Source organism: Balaenoptera borealis (assembly GCF_965194805.1).
Source record: "Balaenoptera borealis genome assembly, chromosome: 8".
In the NCBI taxonomy this organism is placed as follows: domain Eukaryota; kingdom Metazoa; phylum Chordata; class Mammalia; order Artiodactyla; family Balaenopteridae; genus Balaenoptera; species Balaenoptera borealis.
The window spans coordinates 66,789,888-66,806,713 of record NC_138865.1 but is presented as its reverse complement, the minus strand read 5'-3'; the positions used below and the strand labels follow the sequence as shown (position 1 = coordinate 66,806,713).

The window sequence follows — 16,826 nt, the reverse complement described above, 5'->3', positions numbered from 1 at the left end:
ATCAACACTATTTCACAGGATCTAGCATGGCAAAACTCATCATGGATTTATATATAAAATGAGGAAGGAAATTAAAAAAAATTTTTTTTCCTTACAAAATAGGATGAGAGAATCATTGTACAACCAGCCAAAATAGAAGCCAGCACAACATCAGGTGGAATTTCCGAACCACTCCTCCCAAGGATAGGGGTAAACATCTCAAATACGGCCCAGATGAGGTACAATGCATAAAGATAAGGAATAAACATCCCCAAAAGGTAAAAGGCAATAAATTTTCCTCCGGCACCTACAGAAAAAGAGAAAGAAAACACATCTCTGAAATTCTCCAGTGAGATAAGAGCTTTTTATAGTCCTGGTATACCTTCGCACCTAACAGAAATTAGGTTAGCTCTGACTCTTGCCCTTTTGGTACATGTTATCTTAGTGAGATAAAACACTTTGACTTAGGGTAGAATACAAATAAGAAAACAAAATATGTAATATATTAATTAGCATGTGCTCATTTACGTGTAAGGTGTAAGATAAAAATCTGTGTGATCTGAAAATTAAAAAGAAACAAACAGCAACAATTTAGAAAGCCTACCCAAAAAGATCAAATATGGAAATAGTCCCTGGAAGCCTTATCTTATGTATTTTAAGGTATTTCCCATTTGTATCACAACCAAAAATACCCTACCATGCCGCCTAAAGTCCTTGTGCACGCAAAGCTTTGTGAGCAACGGGAATGCCACCCAGACAGCGCTAATAAATGCCGAGCAGAGCCCTTGGTAAGTGAGAGCTGTAAGGAACCCACAGTGCACAAACAGAGAGACGTCAAAAAATACTTCTCCCAGATACTGGTCACTGGCATTCTGAAAGAAAGAAAATACACAAGTAGTCTCATTCATGGGCCATTCATAAAGATCTTCTATTGTAGTGTAACTTCCACTGCTCCAAAAAGCTATATTTTGTTTGGAGCAGGGTCTATCCTTTAAACTTTAAAGTAAACACTGACAAAGCTACCTCCTATCCATAAAGTAATAAATTCAAATTACTGCACAGGAAAGGGGAATTTAACAAGATGGGGTAAAAACATCATTACTTGTATATAATCTGTGCTCTCCCTCCACCGGGCCGAAAGACCTTTGGAAATGTTCTAAAATAGAAGAAAGGACTCTCCTAAAAACATTCACCTCTGTATCACAACCAAAAATACCCTACCAGCTCTTTTATTCATGCAACTTACAAGGAATGTCAAGCAAACTGGAGAAATGACCTATGTGAAGGCGGCTGCAGCGCCACCAACAGCACAGCTTGAGAACTGCAGGACCTTTAGAGCACACAGCCATGGGGTTTTTTTGCTTGATTCCTGAGTCTTTTCTATCTCCAACTGGTCTTGTAGCACAACTTTGCCCCCATCCTGGATTCCTGGTGGTTTCACGTTATAAAATTTGATCTACATTTTATGAGCTCTGAAGTCTGAGGATTCCTGTGCAGCACCTTGAGTTCTTCAGAAGAAAGTTGCCATATGAACTTAATACATTTTAACATCTGCACCAGCGATTCTATTAATGTAAACATGAAAGTTATAATTTTAGTGCAGAAATACCAAAACGGAAATAGATATATTTAAGCTTTTCTCTCTCCTCTGCCTTCTCATTACTGTATAGTCCAGGGCATGTTTGTTATAAGGGTCCCTAATTCAAGAGCTCAAAAGAGTTTGTCACATGTTTTCAAAACAAGTTAAAGTTCACTTGACAAACCTTCTTTGGACAATGAAAGACAGGGTATCATCGTTAAATAATTAGATGTTCAACATTGTTAATCAAGAGTCATGGTCGGGCTTCCCTCGTGGCGCAGTGGTTAAGAATCCTCCTGCCAATGCAGGGGACACGGGTTCGAGCCCTGGTCCGGGAAGATCCCACATGCTGCGGAGCAACTAAGCCCGTGAGCCACAACTACTGAAGCCCGCGCGCCCAGAGCCGGTGCTCCGCAACAAGAGAAGCCACCGCAATGAGAAGCCCGCGCACCACTCTCTGTAACTGAAGAAAGCCCGTGCGCAGCAATGAGATCCAATGCAACCAAAAATAAATAAATTTCTAAAAAAAAAAAAGAGTCATGGTCTTCAAAAAGAATAAAATAATTCTTAGGATTCAATTTGAAGCCAAATTCACTCAGACATTTAAAAACAAAGATCTCAACAATGAAGACTGTAATAACTGGAAATGTTTTACATTGTTCCCACATTGTACCCAAGTCCAAATATCCCTCAAATCTAGTTCCCCTCTCCCCATCTCTATTATCCCTCTACCCCTTCCAATCCATTCTATACACTGTTACCAGTGTGTTCCTACTAAATCACAAATTCTCTCACTCAATATCCTGCTTAGAAATTTTAAATTGTGGCCCCACTGATTTTTAGGGTCATGCTCCAACTTCACCCTGGCCTACTTTCCCAGTTATTATCCTACCAACCTCATCTTCACCACCCTGAACTTTTTATTGACTGTGAGCCAAATGCATCTTGTACATTCCCACCTTTGCCCATCAACCTGTTCTCTATCTGGCACACTTCTACTCAGGCTTCAAAAACCCAGTTCAAATGTCACCACCTCCTTCATGAAGCCTTCCTGACTTCCACAAACAAAATTCATCTCTCCTGGCCCTATATTCCTACAGCACTGTGAATATATCACTCTACTTCACTTCGGCCCAATGTACTGAAACCCCTGTGGTTTCCCCATCGTTTCATCCCCAAATGAAACTGTGAGCTCCTCAAAGAAAAAGACTATGTCCTGAATCTCTGTACCAGGCCTTAGCATGGAAGCCCACTGGATACTCAAAGACCATTTGTGAAATGAAAATAAAACACACTACTCCTTACATTGTGCCTTCAGCCCGAAGTTTTGTAATCAGACAAGTGAAATCAGTCAAAGTAAATAGAACTTTACTAAGCATTTCTGTCTTACCCTCTACTGAACCCCAATGCCGTATCAATGACAGTCAGCCACACTCTGACTGGTTACATACCATGGCACTAAGAATAAGCATGTGAAATTGAGCCCCATGGTATAATTCTTTTGGAGACAGAAGCCACTAAGATACAAGCATTGGCTCAACCATAAACAGATGGCTAATCTCAAAGAACCTTTCTTCAATAGGGCCTAAAACACAGAAGGGCTCCTCAGATCATATCCCAACATGAACTGAAACTGAGACCAAGGTTCAGGTACCAAAGACGTCCTTGTGAAAGGATGCTGTATTATAGTCTTCCATGTCTCCATTCTAATCCTCAGCAGTACAAACCGAAAAAACCAGGTGTATACTGGCCATCTTGAAAATGACGGAACTAAGAAAGATTTTCCCTTTAACTCTCTTAGAAAATCAGAAACACTGCTTGCTCTCTCACTGTAATTTATTTTTAGTCCTATTATCTCATAACCCTAATACCTAATTTTGTTTTTACCAAACAAAATACACTGGTATACAGTTGAAACCATAACAATATGGCTATATTCTCTAAGTCAGCATAAATCATTTTGGAACCCTATCTCCCTTCCCTTATTCTCCTTAGCAATGTGTCAGTATAACCCCCAGACCACAAAGGCATGCTGACAGAATCTGCATCAACAACATAAAAGTTAAAAAAAAAAAAAAAAAAAAGTGAAGGAAACTGAAAACTTTAAGCGCAGCAACGTTCATTCAGGCAGCAAACACTGTGTGTTAGTGCTGTGTCAGACACTGCCTAAGCACAGGGGACAATGAACAAAACACTCCATGCCCTCAAGGAGCTTACAGTCCAGTGGAAAACAGCGCTATTCAAATATAAATAATTGGGTGATCCCAAAGAAGGCTGGTAGATTCAAGAGCATGGCTACAAAAACCGCAGAGTCAGGAGAGGCAAAAGGCTATGCTAACACACCTTGCTGTCACCAACACCCCAAACTGTTTGCAGCTTCATAACCTCATTTGAAGTCTGCTACCCTCAGAATGAGAAGCCTTCCAGAAAGTCAACACAGATCTGGGAGTCAATTATCTATAGCCATGCCAAACAATCTTTGATAGCTCAAAAGGCCAAACACAAGGAACACCCACCTGAGTTTGTCTTCAATCCTAGAAGGCAGCAAAAAGAAATCAATAAATATGCCCAACACTTACCACATAATGAAATCCTTTTGCGAGGGTATGTATGAATATTATTTTGGCAACAGCTGCAGTTCCATACAGACAAACAGAGACGTAGAAGTGGTTATACCATGAGAGAGACTGTCCAATAAGAGAGATGAACACTGCTATAATGAGAACTGTAACCAAGCTAGTAAACCAGCTTATCAGAGTGATGCCAAGTCCACAGAAGAAGTCCTTTGTGTAGGCAGCAGCTAATGGAGAGAAAACAAAAAGTAGAGATCACCGTCTTTATCAAATCAATTTCATAACCAGTCAGTAGAATTAAAGGAGCAAACATTAAAACAAAATTCACCATTGTAATTGAAAATACTGAAATTTCTTAGGGGTAAGGTTTGTTAAACACTACACAGGGAAAGTATCAGTGAATAAGATTCAAGTATTGACATCTACTCAGAGTCTGTGGGTACAAAAGACGCAAAGAGATAAATCTTCAGGAGTAGTTCAGATATATTCCTGGCTAGAAAAGTGGGTTGTCTTAATCTTCATCACCTTTGGGATGCTTTGTGTATTGAAATAACAGCAGAAATGGAAGGCAAAGTTCCATATAAAATCTTACTAAAAGAAGCTAACACAGGAATAGAAGTAGCATGAGAAAATAACCAGTGATAAATGAGTATTTAAATTGCTGCTAAATATTTTATCTGATAACAGCACACACCAACTTAGAGTACAAAACATAGTAGAAGGAGACCAATTTAACCAGAAGAAGCTCATTTATACTCCAGAACAGTGTGCTATTGGTCTGCAGTGTGGACAAGAATTTTTAATGGGACTCTTCACTAAAAGTCAATCTTTACAAACCATTTTCCACAAGCTTTTGTGGTACTTCTATGAAGTGTATAAGTACATAAAACTTGCCTGCTTCACCAAGACTAAAAGTATAATGAGCATATCAACCTGATATTCATTTACAAGTTTCTTACAACAGTATAAATCAAATGTTATTTTTCGTAAGATTTTTAACTTCTTGGAAAGATATAAGCAAAGTGACTAAAAAACTTCAGGCAAATTCCATATCCGTGCCAGCACTGTAGTTTTAAAGGAAAATACTTACTCTTATTTTGGGGCTGCAATAATTTCTTTCCCAGGTATAAAGCAACAGCCATTACCACCATGTAGTTAATTATCAAGCCAACACGAGAGGGGTAGGCAATGACAAACAGGCCAAGCACATCAAAGAAGACCATGTTTCCATGTTGATACTTAGAAGAAGAAGCCAACATATCAGATGTAGCTAGATATTTAAGAACTGCTAAAATGTTGTCACCTATTAGTTAAAAAAAAAAAAAAAAAAAACAAAGGTAACAAAGTTGAATAAACCATCCACTGTTAGAGTAAAGAAATACCTAGAAAGACTGTGAACAGAAATAGCTTTCTACCATCCTACTGCTCTCCCCCACTTTTCTTACTAAATATCTCAGATAAGGTCCATGCCCCCTACTCTTGTTTCCTCTCCACTTCAAAGCTCAGCGACCTGGTCTTCATCCTTTCTCTTCTATTTATTACAGCTACTCCCTGATCAGTTCTACCCTCGCTGTTGACAAATCCAGTGGCTGTTTCTTAGTCCTTCTTCACTTAATATATACTTAATGTAGCAGACACTGCTCTAGATACCAGAAATTCAGTGGGGAACCAAGAAGCTCATGAAGCTCACAAACACCAAACAAGTTATTACACATGTGTTAAGAATTAATAAGGAATGTCAATGATATTCCAATTAAAAAAAGAAAGAATAAGGAGAGAGTCCCCTAAAAACATATCACGGGAGACTAATGGAGTTTGAGAAGTCGGGGAAGCACTCGAGGAAGTGAAATTTACAGCTAAAGGATGGACAGGAGCTACATCGCGGGAGAGATTGTCCAGACTGAGACTGTTCATCTGTGTAGATGAAGGCCCTGAGGAGGGCAATTTCCAGATACAGGGTGGAAAAAAAGTCCGGAATGAGGAGAGAGAGTATTCAGCAATGAAGCTGGAGAGCTGGGAGAGTCATTATCAGGCAGAATCTGGCACATCAGATGCTGTCACAAATATCTGTTATATCAATCACTGACTAAATGAGTTTGAACTTAATAATGAAGAATTATCAGAAGACATGAATGACTGGCATTTCTTCCTGCTGCTCATCCCACTGACTTTCTCTTTCCACTGAAGACACCACCTCTGTCTTACTGCGGGATTTCTTTCATTGGCCCTTCTGTCACACCTTAGAATGTGTCTTCCTCAAAGCTCAAGTTTAGTCCTCTACCTTTGCTTCCCTCTTCCAAAAACCATTTCCATTCTCCATACTTCTGTGGTTTTCTCTATGCCTTTAATTTCCAAACCCAGAAACCCAGTTCTGTCATGAGCTCTAACAGTGTATCTATATTTTCATCTTGTCAGTTCACAGGCACCCTCCGTCTTACATCTGACAGACTTCAGTCTCCTCCCCCTCTTCATGACTGCTCTGGATGGGGGCCTCCTTCCCGTGTTCCCATCATGGTCAATGGCATCATCTCTCCCCCGGCCAGCTAGGCCTGATGCTGCCCCTTGCTGCCCCTTCTATCTAATCTGTCAAGTTTTGTTGAATTTACATTCCAAATATACCTAATTTTCTATCTCCTTGCTTTCATTTCTATCTTTGCTCAACACCCCAGTCTAGGTCCTTTACTATTCCATACGAAAATTACTGTTGGAACAGCCCTGACTCCTGGCTCTCTCCCTGTCTCCACCATCCACTCCACACTGCATCACCAGACTAACAGCATTTTAAACCATCATTCATTCATGTACTCAGGCCTTTGATGATTCCTTATTCCTGCAGCATCTTCTTGCTGATTTTTAAAGCTTTCTACAATTTTCTCTACCCTATACACTTATACCTCATTTCTCTCTGTTTCTGAAAATGCAACCTCCATTCTGACAAGCTACTCACCAACAGCCCCTCATACACAAACACAACCTACTCGCGCTCTGCTCTTCCTTGGGACACACCCTCTCTTCTCCATTGTGCCAAATCCCACCAACTCTTATTAAGGCTCAGCAACAGACTCACCTCCCCTGACTACTATAGATCTCTCTGGAAAACACTTTAACTCCCTTGCCCCTTGTCCTGACACCTGTCCTATAACCCACTCACTGGCCCTCACCACCCAACCTCGGATCGATGTAACTCTTCCAGACCTGGGCAAGTTGCCCAAACATGTGCTTGCACCACCTCCAATGTATAGCTTCCATTTTGGCTACACTCGCATCACTCAGCAATCCGACCATAACCCTGGGTCAACACCCTTTCAAATTCCTCATAATGAATAGTCTTATGTTCTTAACTGCTAAACTAGACTTCAAGGCTAAAATTCAAAGCCTCATCTAACTCCAAAGCCCCACCTCATTTACACCATACACTGCCTCCCTAATGCACAGAACACAGAAGATTTATAGGTTTACAGGTCATCCACAGTATTCCATCTTAATATCAAAAGTCTAAATTAGAATACCAACCTGCTCGCTGAATGGAATCTGTTAGAATTCTGTCCGCTGTGTCATACTTGGTGTGATAAATGTATCCATTCTCAATAAAAGCTAAGTCTATTCCTAAGACATACAGGAAAAAAAAAAAAAAGTCATTTTAAAGATCAACCTTACTTTAGGCCTACTTGTTTAATGTATTAAATTCCTGAAAGACAAAACATCAAAGCAGTGGCATGATTGTTTGTCACATTCATGAATGCATGATGTAAATTCTCTTCCAAATTCTCACAGAACCAATAGTTATGGTACATAATTCAATACATAATGACTGGGGCATTACAATTCACACAGCAAGGGGTAGGAATATTGAGCACGGGAGGTCATCAAAACTTTGCCATCTACATCCTTGCCAGGCCAGAGCCAAATTTTAACTTCAAATAAGCTGTACAAGTCCCCAGGGCAGTTGGCAAAGCAAGATAACAATGAAAAAGACCCCTGAAGGATCTATTACCATCTTTTGGGAATGAAGTGCTAACCAGTCCTCCCCTGTTCTGTCACACTGTGGGCCAAGATGACATGTTCTAGAAAAGGGAAGCATTTAAATTAGACTGGAGTTTAAAAGAAAAAGAAACTATCAGGATCTCTCTTTCAGTAAGTCAAAATATGCAGTTTTCACATAGAGAATTTGCTCTCAGAAAATGCTGCTCACTCACAAACTTCCAAAAAGTAAAACTTGTTTTTGATTAATCATTGTCACAAAAAAGCCCGTAACGACTGACAGAATACCTGGAATGTTCCCAAAATCCCTGTAGATACGAAAGTCAGTATCTGAAGGAATGATTCCACTCTGGAAAACCTCCTGAGCCACCACGGAAGCAAAAGGGTGTTTAGCTGCTGAAACATAAGCTTGGACCAACCAAGGATTTTCAGGACCTGAAATGAAACATGACAACACAATACAAGGTTAATCTGGTAAATATTTTTAATACAGTAATTTTTTAAACACACCTAAAATAGTTACTGTGGTGATTTGGGGAGATAGGTCAAGAGTTTGTTTTTTTGAATCCTATTTTCTGTATTTTCCAACATTTCTTTGATAAATGTGTATGACTTTTTAGAATGAAAAATAACCTTTAAGAAAACAAAATTGCTTTTAATTATAAAATAACAGCACTATAAAAACTTTAAGTTTAAAAATGAAAAACCACTAAGATAACTATCATCATTTTTATATCTTCAATTTTCTTACAAATGTATGACTGTGTGTACACAGCTGTACTGATAGGGTATATATACTCTCTACATTGCTCTTTCACTTAACAGTGTACTAAATGCATTTTCCTATGTTGCTAGATATTACAATGATCATTTTAAGAACTGCATAATCACTGAATATATCATAAAGTTCCTTACTACTATACTTATAATTTTTATCATTATTAATAATTCTGCATTAACATTTTCATGTACATACAGCTTTTTTCAAATGTGGGAGTTTTTTCTTTAGGATAGCAAGATAAATTGTATTACTGTTCCCAATTATTCACTCCTCCCTCCCATATAACTTATAATGCATCCCTGGGGAAGTAGCACATACATAAATTGCTTCGGTCAATTGATTGTGAATGGGAGAGAAATGAACTTCAACTGAGAAGACTCTGAAGAGCCATCACATGGTCCATCTCTCCCATTAACTTTGGTCCTGAGATTAAAACATCCCTGATGAGGGCTTCTCCTTCAGCCTAGGTCTCAGAATGAATAAGACACATGGAACATAATAACCATGGGATGTAGCTGCAGTTACTCAGGAACCAGAATGTAATGCAAGCAACAAATAAGCCTTTGCTATTGTAATCCACTGAGATTCAAGGGTTGTATGTTACAACTAAATTTACCAAAAAGTTGTCTGCTGTAGACAGATCAAGTAACTGTATTTCAGGAAATCTAAGAATATTAACATTTTTACAACTTTATAAACAGATAATCAATTTGCTTTCCTACAGAAAAAAATAACCATAAATGGTGGGGGAGGGAATGGGTGGAGAAACACTACAGAACCAGACACCCAAGTGACCCAGAGACTGGAGTTACCAGGCATGGATTTTAAAATAAATATTATTAATTATTCAAAAACACAGATGATAGCAAGAATTTCACTAGACAAGTACAGCCTATTAACAAAGAGTGAGAGACATAGTCAAATGGAAAGCCTAGAACCGAAAAGCATAATAATTGATGTTAAGAATTTTAATACATATATAGTTTAATACAAAATTAAACACAACAGGAGAAAAAATTATAGATCCAGAGAATTAAAGCACAGAAGGAAATAGGGATGGAAAACATAGAAATGCTTATAATACATATGGGATACAGTGAAAAGGTCTAACATGAGTAACTGGAATCTCAGAGGAAGAGGAGAAAGAATGGAGTAGAAGCAATGTTTAAAGAGGTAAAGGCCAATAATTTCCCAAAACTTACAGAAAATACCAAGCTATGAATTCAAAAAGCCCTACAAACCCCAAATAGGATAAATATAAAAAAAACACACTCAGCACCAAGATCTTTGCTTCTGAATACCATTATCCACTAAAAGAACCAGTTCTCCCTAAAGATATGCCCAATTCCAGATCTGAGCCTAGGAAAATACTGGTAAGTGGGATCATCTTGTGCCAGAAAGTAAGAAAGTGCTCAGACAAACATGTCAGAGACATGTCAAAGGGACAGGCACCAGCTGAAGGGGCTGCCACTGGCCTAAACTGGAACAATTCATGCATCAAAATGATTATAACAGAATATAAAATCCATAAAATAAAACATACATGAAACACTGAAATAAATACAAGGGAGAAGAGAAAGCCTTCCTTCTAGCGAGCTCCAACTATTAACTATAGAGGGAATGACGGACCCAGAAAACAGCATCTGGCTAACATTATAGTAAAAATGCTTTGGGGCAAGAATCATCAATGATTGCTAAAACTAGGATCAAAGTTTCATAAGAAACAGGATATTTACACAGCCTCAAAATATTTATTACAAAGGTGTAACTTTACAAAGTACAAAAACCTGGCAAATATAATCAAGTGATAGAAGGTTAACACCGTCAGTAATCAGACAGACATTACATGCTCCTGATGTGATGCACTGAGAAGAACACAAATGTAAAAGGAAAAAGAAAAATGATGGTGGGGAAACAGATTATCAAACCATATCATGTTAAAATATATTATTACTATTACAATTAGATATTAATAAAGTTATATGATTAAAATATTAAAACCACATTGAAAAACAGATAAAGCTAAACTACAAAGGAAAGAAAGTAATGATCATAAAAATTAGGATAATGGCTAACCTTAGATGAGAGGGAGGGAGTTGTATTTGAGAAGGGGCGGGTGGAAAACTTCTGGGAGGGTGTAGCAAGAGTCTATCCTCTTTCACACGTGGGGGTTAGAAGGGTATTCACTTTATAATAATTAAGTTCACACTGATATTTTTTATGTGCATGTTATATAATGACTGTGATGTATCAAAATACATCTGACATTTGATCCTGGATTGGAACTCAGACTAAAAAACAAAACAAAGGATGTTATCGGAACAATAGAACAATGTTATCGGAACAATAGAAATCTGAATATGTACTGCTTATTCACTAACAGTTTTATATTAATGTCACACTTTTTGAGTGTGATAAATGTACTGTTATTGAAGGAACATATCCTTGCTCTTTATCTACTGAGATGATTACACTGAGATTATCAATTGAGATGGTTTTTCTCCCTTACTCTGATAATGTGGTGAACTACATAGAGTGACTCAAATATTAAGCCATCTTCATTTACCATTAGTAAAACTGCAGGATGTAAAATCATTCCACAAAATCACTTGCATTTCTATACACTAATAATGAACTATCAGAAAGAGAAATTAAGAAAATAATCCCATTTCCAATTGCATCAAAAAGCATAAAATACCAAGGAATAAATTTAACCAAGGAGGTGAAAGAAATGTACACTGAAAACTTTAAGACACTGATGAAAGAAACTGAAGATAACACAAATAAATGGAAGAAACTGTGTGCTCATAGACTGGAAAAATTAATATTGTTAAAATGTCTGTGCCACACAAAGCATCTACAGATTCAATGCAATCCCTATCAAAATTCCAATGGCATTTTTCACAGAAATAAAACAAACAATCCTAAAATTTGTATGAAACCACAAAAGACCCCAAACAGCCAAAGCGACTTTAAGCAAGAAGAACAAAGCTAGAGACATCACACTTCCTGATTGCAAACTATATTACAAAGCACTAGTAATGAAAACAGTATAATACCGGCATAAAAACAGAAACATAGATCAATGGAACAGAATAAAGTTCAGAAGTAAACTCACATATATATGGTCAATTAATTTACAACAAAAGAGCCAAGAATATACAATTGGTAAGGGACAGTCTTTTCAAATAAATGATATTGGGAAAACTGAACCGCCACAAGCAAAATAATGGAAAGGGACCACTATCTTACACCATACACAAAAATTAACTCAAAATGGATTGAAGATTTGAACATATAAGACTGAAAGCAGGGACTTCCCTGGCGGTCCAGTAGTTAAGACTCCGAGCTTCCAATGCAGGGGTAGCGGGTTCGATCCCTGGTTGGAGAACTAAGATCCCGCAAGCCGTGTGGCCAAAATAAATAAATAAATAAATAAATAAATAAATAAATAAATAAACTTTAAAAGACTGAAATCATATAATTCCAAGGAGAAACCATAAACAGTAAGCTCCTTGACAGTGGTCCTGATGATGATTTTTTGGGTAAGGCAACAAAAGCAAAAAACAAACAAGTGGGACTACTTCAAACTAAAAAGCCTCTGCGCAGCAAAGGAAACCATCAACAAAATAAAAAAGGCAGTGTACTGAATGAGAGAAAATATTTTCAAATCACATTTCTGATAAGGGGTTAATATCTAAAATATAAAGAATTCATACAAATCAAGAGCAAAAAACCCCCCAAACAATCTGATTGAAAAATGGACAGACGACCTAAATAGACATTTTTTTCCAAAGACGACAAACAGATGGCCAAGAGGTCCCTGAAAGGTGCTCAACATCACTAATCATCAGGGATATGCAAATCAAAACCACAGTGAGATATCATCTCATACCTGTCAGAATGGCTATTACCAAAAAGACAAGAAGTAAGTGTTGGTGAGGGCGTGGAAAAAAGGAAACCCTTGTGAATTTGGTGGGAAAGTAAATTGGTGCAGCCACTATGAAAAACAGTATGGATGTTCCTCAAAAAATTTAAAAATAGACCTACTGTATGATTCCATACAGTAGGAATGTGGGTATTTATCCAAAAAAAACAAAATCTAACTCAGAAAGATATCTGCACCCTCATGTTCACTGCAGCATTATTTACAATACCCAAGACATGGAAGCAACCTAAGTGTCATCAATGGATGAATGGATAAAGAAAATGTGTATGTGTGTGTGTATACACACACACACACAATGGAATATTATTCAGTCTATCCTAAGTGAAATAAGCCAGACAGAGAAAGAAAAATACCATACAATCTCACTTATATGTGGAATCTTGACCAAAAAAAAAAAGAGGACTTCATAGATACAGAGAACAGATTGGTGGTTGCCAGAGATGGGGGGGTTGGGAGATGGGTGAAATGGGTGAAGGTGGTCAGAAGGTACAAACTTCCAGTTATAAAATAAATAAGTCATGGGGATGTAGTGTATGTACAGCATGGTGATTAAGTTAATAATACTGTCTTGTATCCTTGAAGGTTGCTAAGAGAACAGGTCTTAAAAGTTCTCAGCAGAAGAAAAAAATTTGCAACTTTATGGTGATGAGTGTTAACTAGACTTACTGATGATCATTTTGCAATATATACAAATATTGAGTCACTATGGTGTACACCTGAAACTTAAAAAATCTTGTATTCCTGAAATAAGCTCAACTTGGTTGGAAAGCATTATCTTTTTTGTATGTATATATACATATATGTATACATATACACATACACATAAATACACATATATTGCTGGATTCAGTTTGCTAATATTTTATTTAGGATTTTTGCATACAAGTATGGCATATATCTACCAAAAGTATCTACCAAAGCTGAAATTACACACACCTTATGACTCAGTAGTTCCACTCAGAAACGTGCATACACAAATGTGTGTAAAGACACTCATAAGAATGTTCCTAAAACCACTCATAAGAGCCAAAGCCTAGAAACAACCTAACATCACTAGTAGAATGGATATCCTTATCAATGGAATATTATTCAGCAATGAAAAAGAATGAACTAAACACAACATAGAGGAATCTTACAGACATAATACTGAGTGAAAAAAAGCCATACACAAAAGAAAACAGCGTATGAGTCAATTTACAGAACGTTCAAACACAAGCAAGATTAAATCTATCAAGGCATAAGTTAGAATGGGGTACTCTTGGGGAAGGAAGACTGAGAAGGGACACAGAGGAGGCTTCAAGCTTCTGGAGTACCCACAATACTCTCAATCTTGAGCTGGGTTCTAGTTACATGACTTATTCAGTCTGTAAAAATTCATTAAGCTGAGCACTCTCAGAGCTGTGTACTTTTCTTAGTTTATAATAAAAGATGAAATGAAGACACCTAAGGATATTATCAAGTTTAAGTTCACTTTATGCATTGTACCATAAAAAATATTTGAGAAAAACGTAAGATCCATCAGCAGGAAAGGGTTCTGAATAGCCACTGCCTGGCCTTTGACCCCTTTCAGATCACACTGCTGCACAGTAGTGCTCCAGCCCCACTCCAGCCTCTCACTGATTGTCCACTGAGGCCTACAGGTCACAGACAGGTCAAGTGTTGGTGAAAAAGGGAAGACTGGGGAGACTGGGATGGGGAAGGCAGATGAACTACTGAGTAAGACACTCCCTGTGATATAAACAGGGCAAAGGCAGCTCTTAAACAAGAAATTACAGACTTGAGGATTTTACTCACTGGTTATTAATCCTATACTATCCCAGTTTTACTGATGAGGAGCTGAAGCATGGAGCTCCAAGGCTGCAATGCTACGGCTGAGATTGGAACTTGGGTCAGCAGAATACAGAGGCTGTGCTCTTCATCACTACCTATCCTGCCTCCCCCAGAAAGCTCTTATCTTAATTATCTCATAGAGGAAGGTGGGAGGCACACACAGAAATACTTTCACTTTATAGTCTTTCTCCTGCCATCATCTAAATCCCATGATGCTTCCAGTTTCTTGTGCACCCATTTCTTCTTAAAGAATGAATCCCATCTTTCTTAAAGCAAAAGGCATGAGCATGTGTGATACTGAGGGGAGGCAGATCGCAATGTCAACAATGAAAAGTCAAAGTTCCCTGGAAGTCCAGAACCAACTCACACACAGCATCATTCCCTCTGCTCTGCTTTCTTCTAACTTTAGTTGGTAGCATCAATGCCCAGAATAAACAAAAAAAGGCGGAAGTAAAAAAGGAGACTGAGAGCAGCAAATATTATTATGGAAGCCAAGTAAGATGTTTAACTCAACACTAATATAACCAGTCCCTTATGCATGGACGTGGAAGGTGTTTTCAGTTTTTCATTCTTATGAAAAAAAGCTGAGAAGATTATGCAGTACTTAGACCTATGCGTCTATGTGCAACTATTTCTACAGGATAAATTCCTGCAAGTGGACCTGCTGGACAGAAGAGTCTGTACATTTTTTAAAGTGATACATATGGCCAAACTGCCCCAAAACTGCACCAATCTATACTTCCACCAATAGTGTTTGAAAATGCCTGTTCCTCTGTATTCATCAGAACTGGGCATTATCATTCTACTTACTTTTTGCAAATCTAGTATTAAAAAATTCTTACTGTTATTTGAATTTACATTTCTTCTAAAATAAAACTTATTTGGTTTAGCAGTTTCTTAAAAAGTTAAAACATAAATTTACCATATGACCCAGGAATTCCATTCTTAGGAATCCACCCAAAAGAAATTAAACTATATGTCCACACAAAGACTTACACACAAATGCTCATAGCAGCATTATTCATAATAGCCTAAAAGTGGAAACAATCCAGATGTCCATCAGCTGATGAATGGATCAATGAAATGCAGGATATCCATACAATGTAATATAATCTAGCCATAAAAAAGAATGAAGTACTTGGGAATCCCTGGCGGTTCAGTGATGAGGACTCTGCGCTTCCACTGCAGAAGGGCTCGGGTTCAATTCCTGGTGGGGAACTAAGATCCCGCAAGCCATGTGGTGGGAAAAAAAAAAAAAGAAAAAGAAAAAGAATGAAGTACTGATACACGCTACAACATGGATGAACCTCAAAAAATACTCTAAGGGGCTTCCCTAGTGGCGCAGTGGTTGAGAATCCGCTTGCCAATGCAGGGGACACGGGTTCGAGCCCAGGTCCAGGAAGATCCCACATGCCGCGGAGCAACTAAGCCCAGGCGCCACAGTTACTGAGCCTGCGAGCCACAACTACTGAGCCCGCGAGCCACAACTACTGAAGCCCGCGCGCCTAGAGCCCGTGCTCCACAACAAGAGAAGCCACCGCAATGAGAAGCCCGTGCACCACAATGAAGAGTAGCCCCCAGTCGCGGCAACTAGAGAAAGCCTGTGCGCAGCAACGAAGACCCAATGCAGCCAAAAATAAATAAATAAATAAATTTTTTTAAAAATTAGGTAGCAATGATTATTCTAGTCACTAAAAACTCCCCAAACGAATGTCTCTCTGAAGTGACAACAGAGCACTAGAGAGGACAAACTGTTTTAACGGAAACGTTCCCAGGGCAGGACAAGCGCTACTGTGCAGGATAAAAGCACCTGTTGCAGAAGCTGAGGACAGGGTGGTCTGGCAGAGCTCCCCAGGACTCCAGACCCAGGAGGCCTCATCCTCCCTCTTCAGACATGGAAGCAACACTAACTAGCTTTCTGAAAGCAATCCCCACAAGAAAGCTAGTCTTTTGTAGGAAGGGCATCTGGAAGTGAGAGAGATAACTGGGAAAGGTATTAGACTGTCAGAAAGTGCCCAGAAAGCTTTCAGGTATACAGTTTAGCCACAAGAATAAGCTACCAAAACCTAGAGGGAAAACAGCATACAAAGACTCAAAGAAAGGGGGAGAACATTCTTTACAAATATTTGTAGGATGCCCCTCTAGAAAACACTT

The 16,826-nt window shown here is 38.4% G+C and overlaps 1 protein-coding gene across 1 annotated transcript in view; it reads right to left on the bottom strand.

Annotated features, from left to right (window-relative positions):
- The window catches only part of ERMP1 (endoplasmic reticulum metallopeptidase 1), a 52,737-nt gene that overhangs the window by 26,828 nt on the left and 9,083 nt on the right, over positions 1–16,826 (bottom strand). The window contains exons 5-10 of the mRNA XM_082404374.1: positions 8,401–8,547; positions 7,645–7,737; positions 5,222–5,434; positions 4,138–4,358; positions 677–851; positions 96–286 (exon numbers count right to left, since the gene is read on the bottom strand). Of these exons, the coding sequence (XP_082260500.1) occupies positions 96–286; positions 677–851; positions 4,138–4,358; positions 5,222–5,434; positions 7,645–7,737; positions 8,401–8,547 (1,040 nt within the window). The remainder of the gene's footprint in view (positions 1–95; positions 287–676; positions 852–4,137; positions 4,359–5,221; positions 5,435–7,644; positions 7,738–8,400; positions 8,548–16,826) is intronic.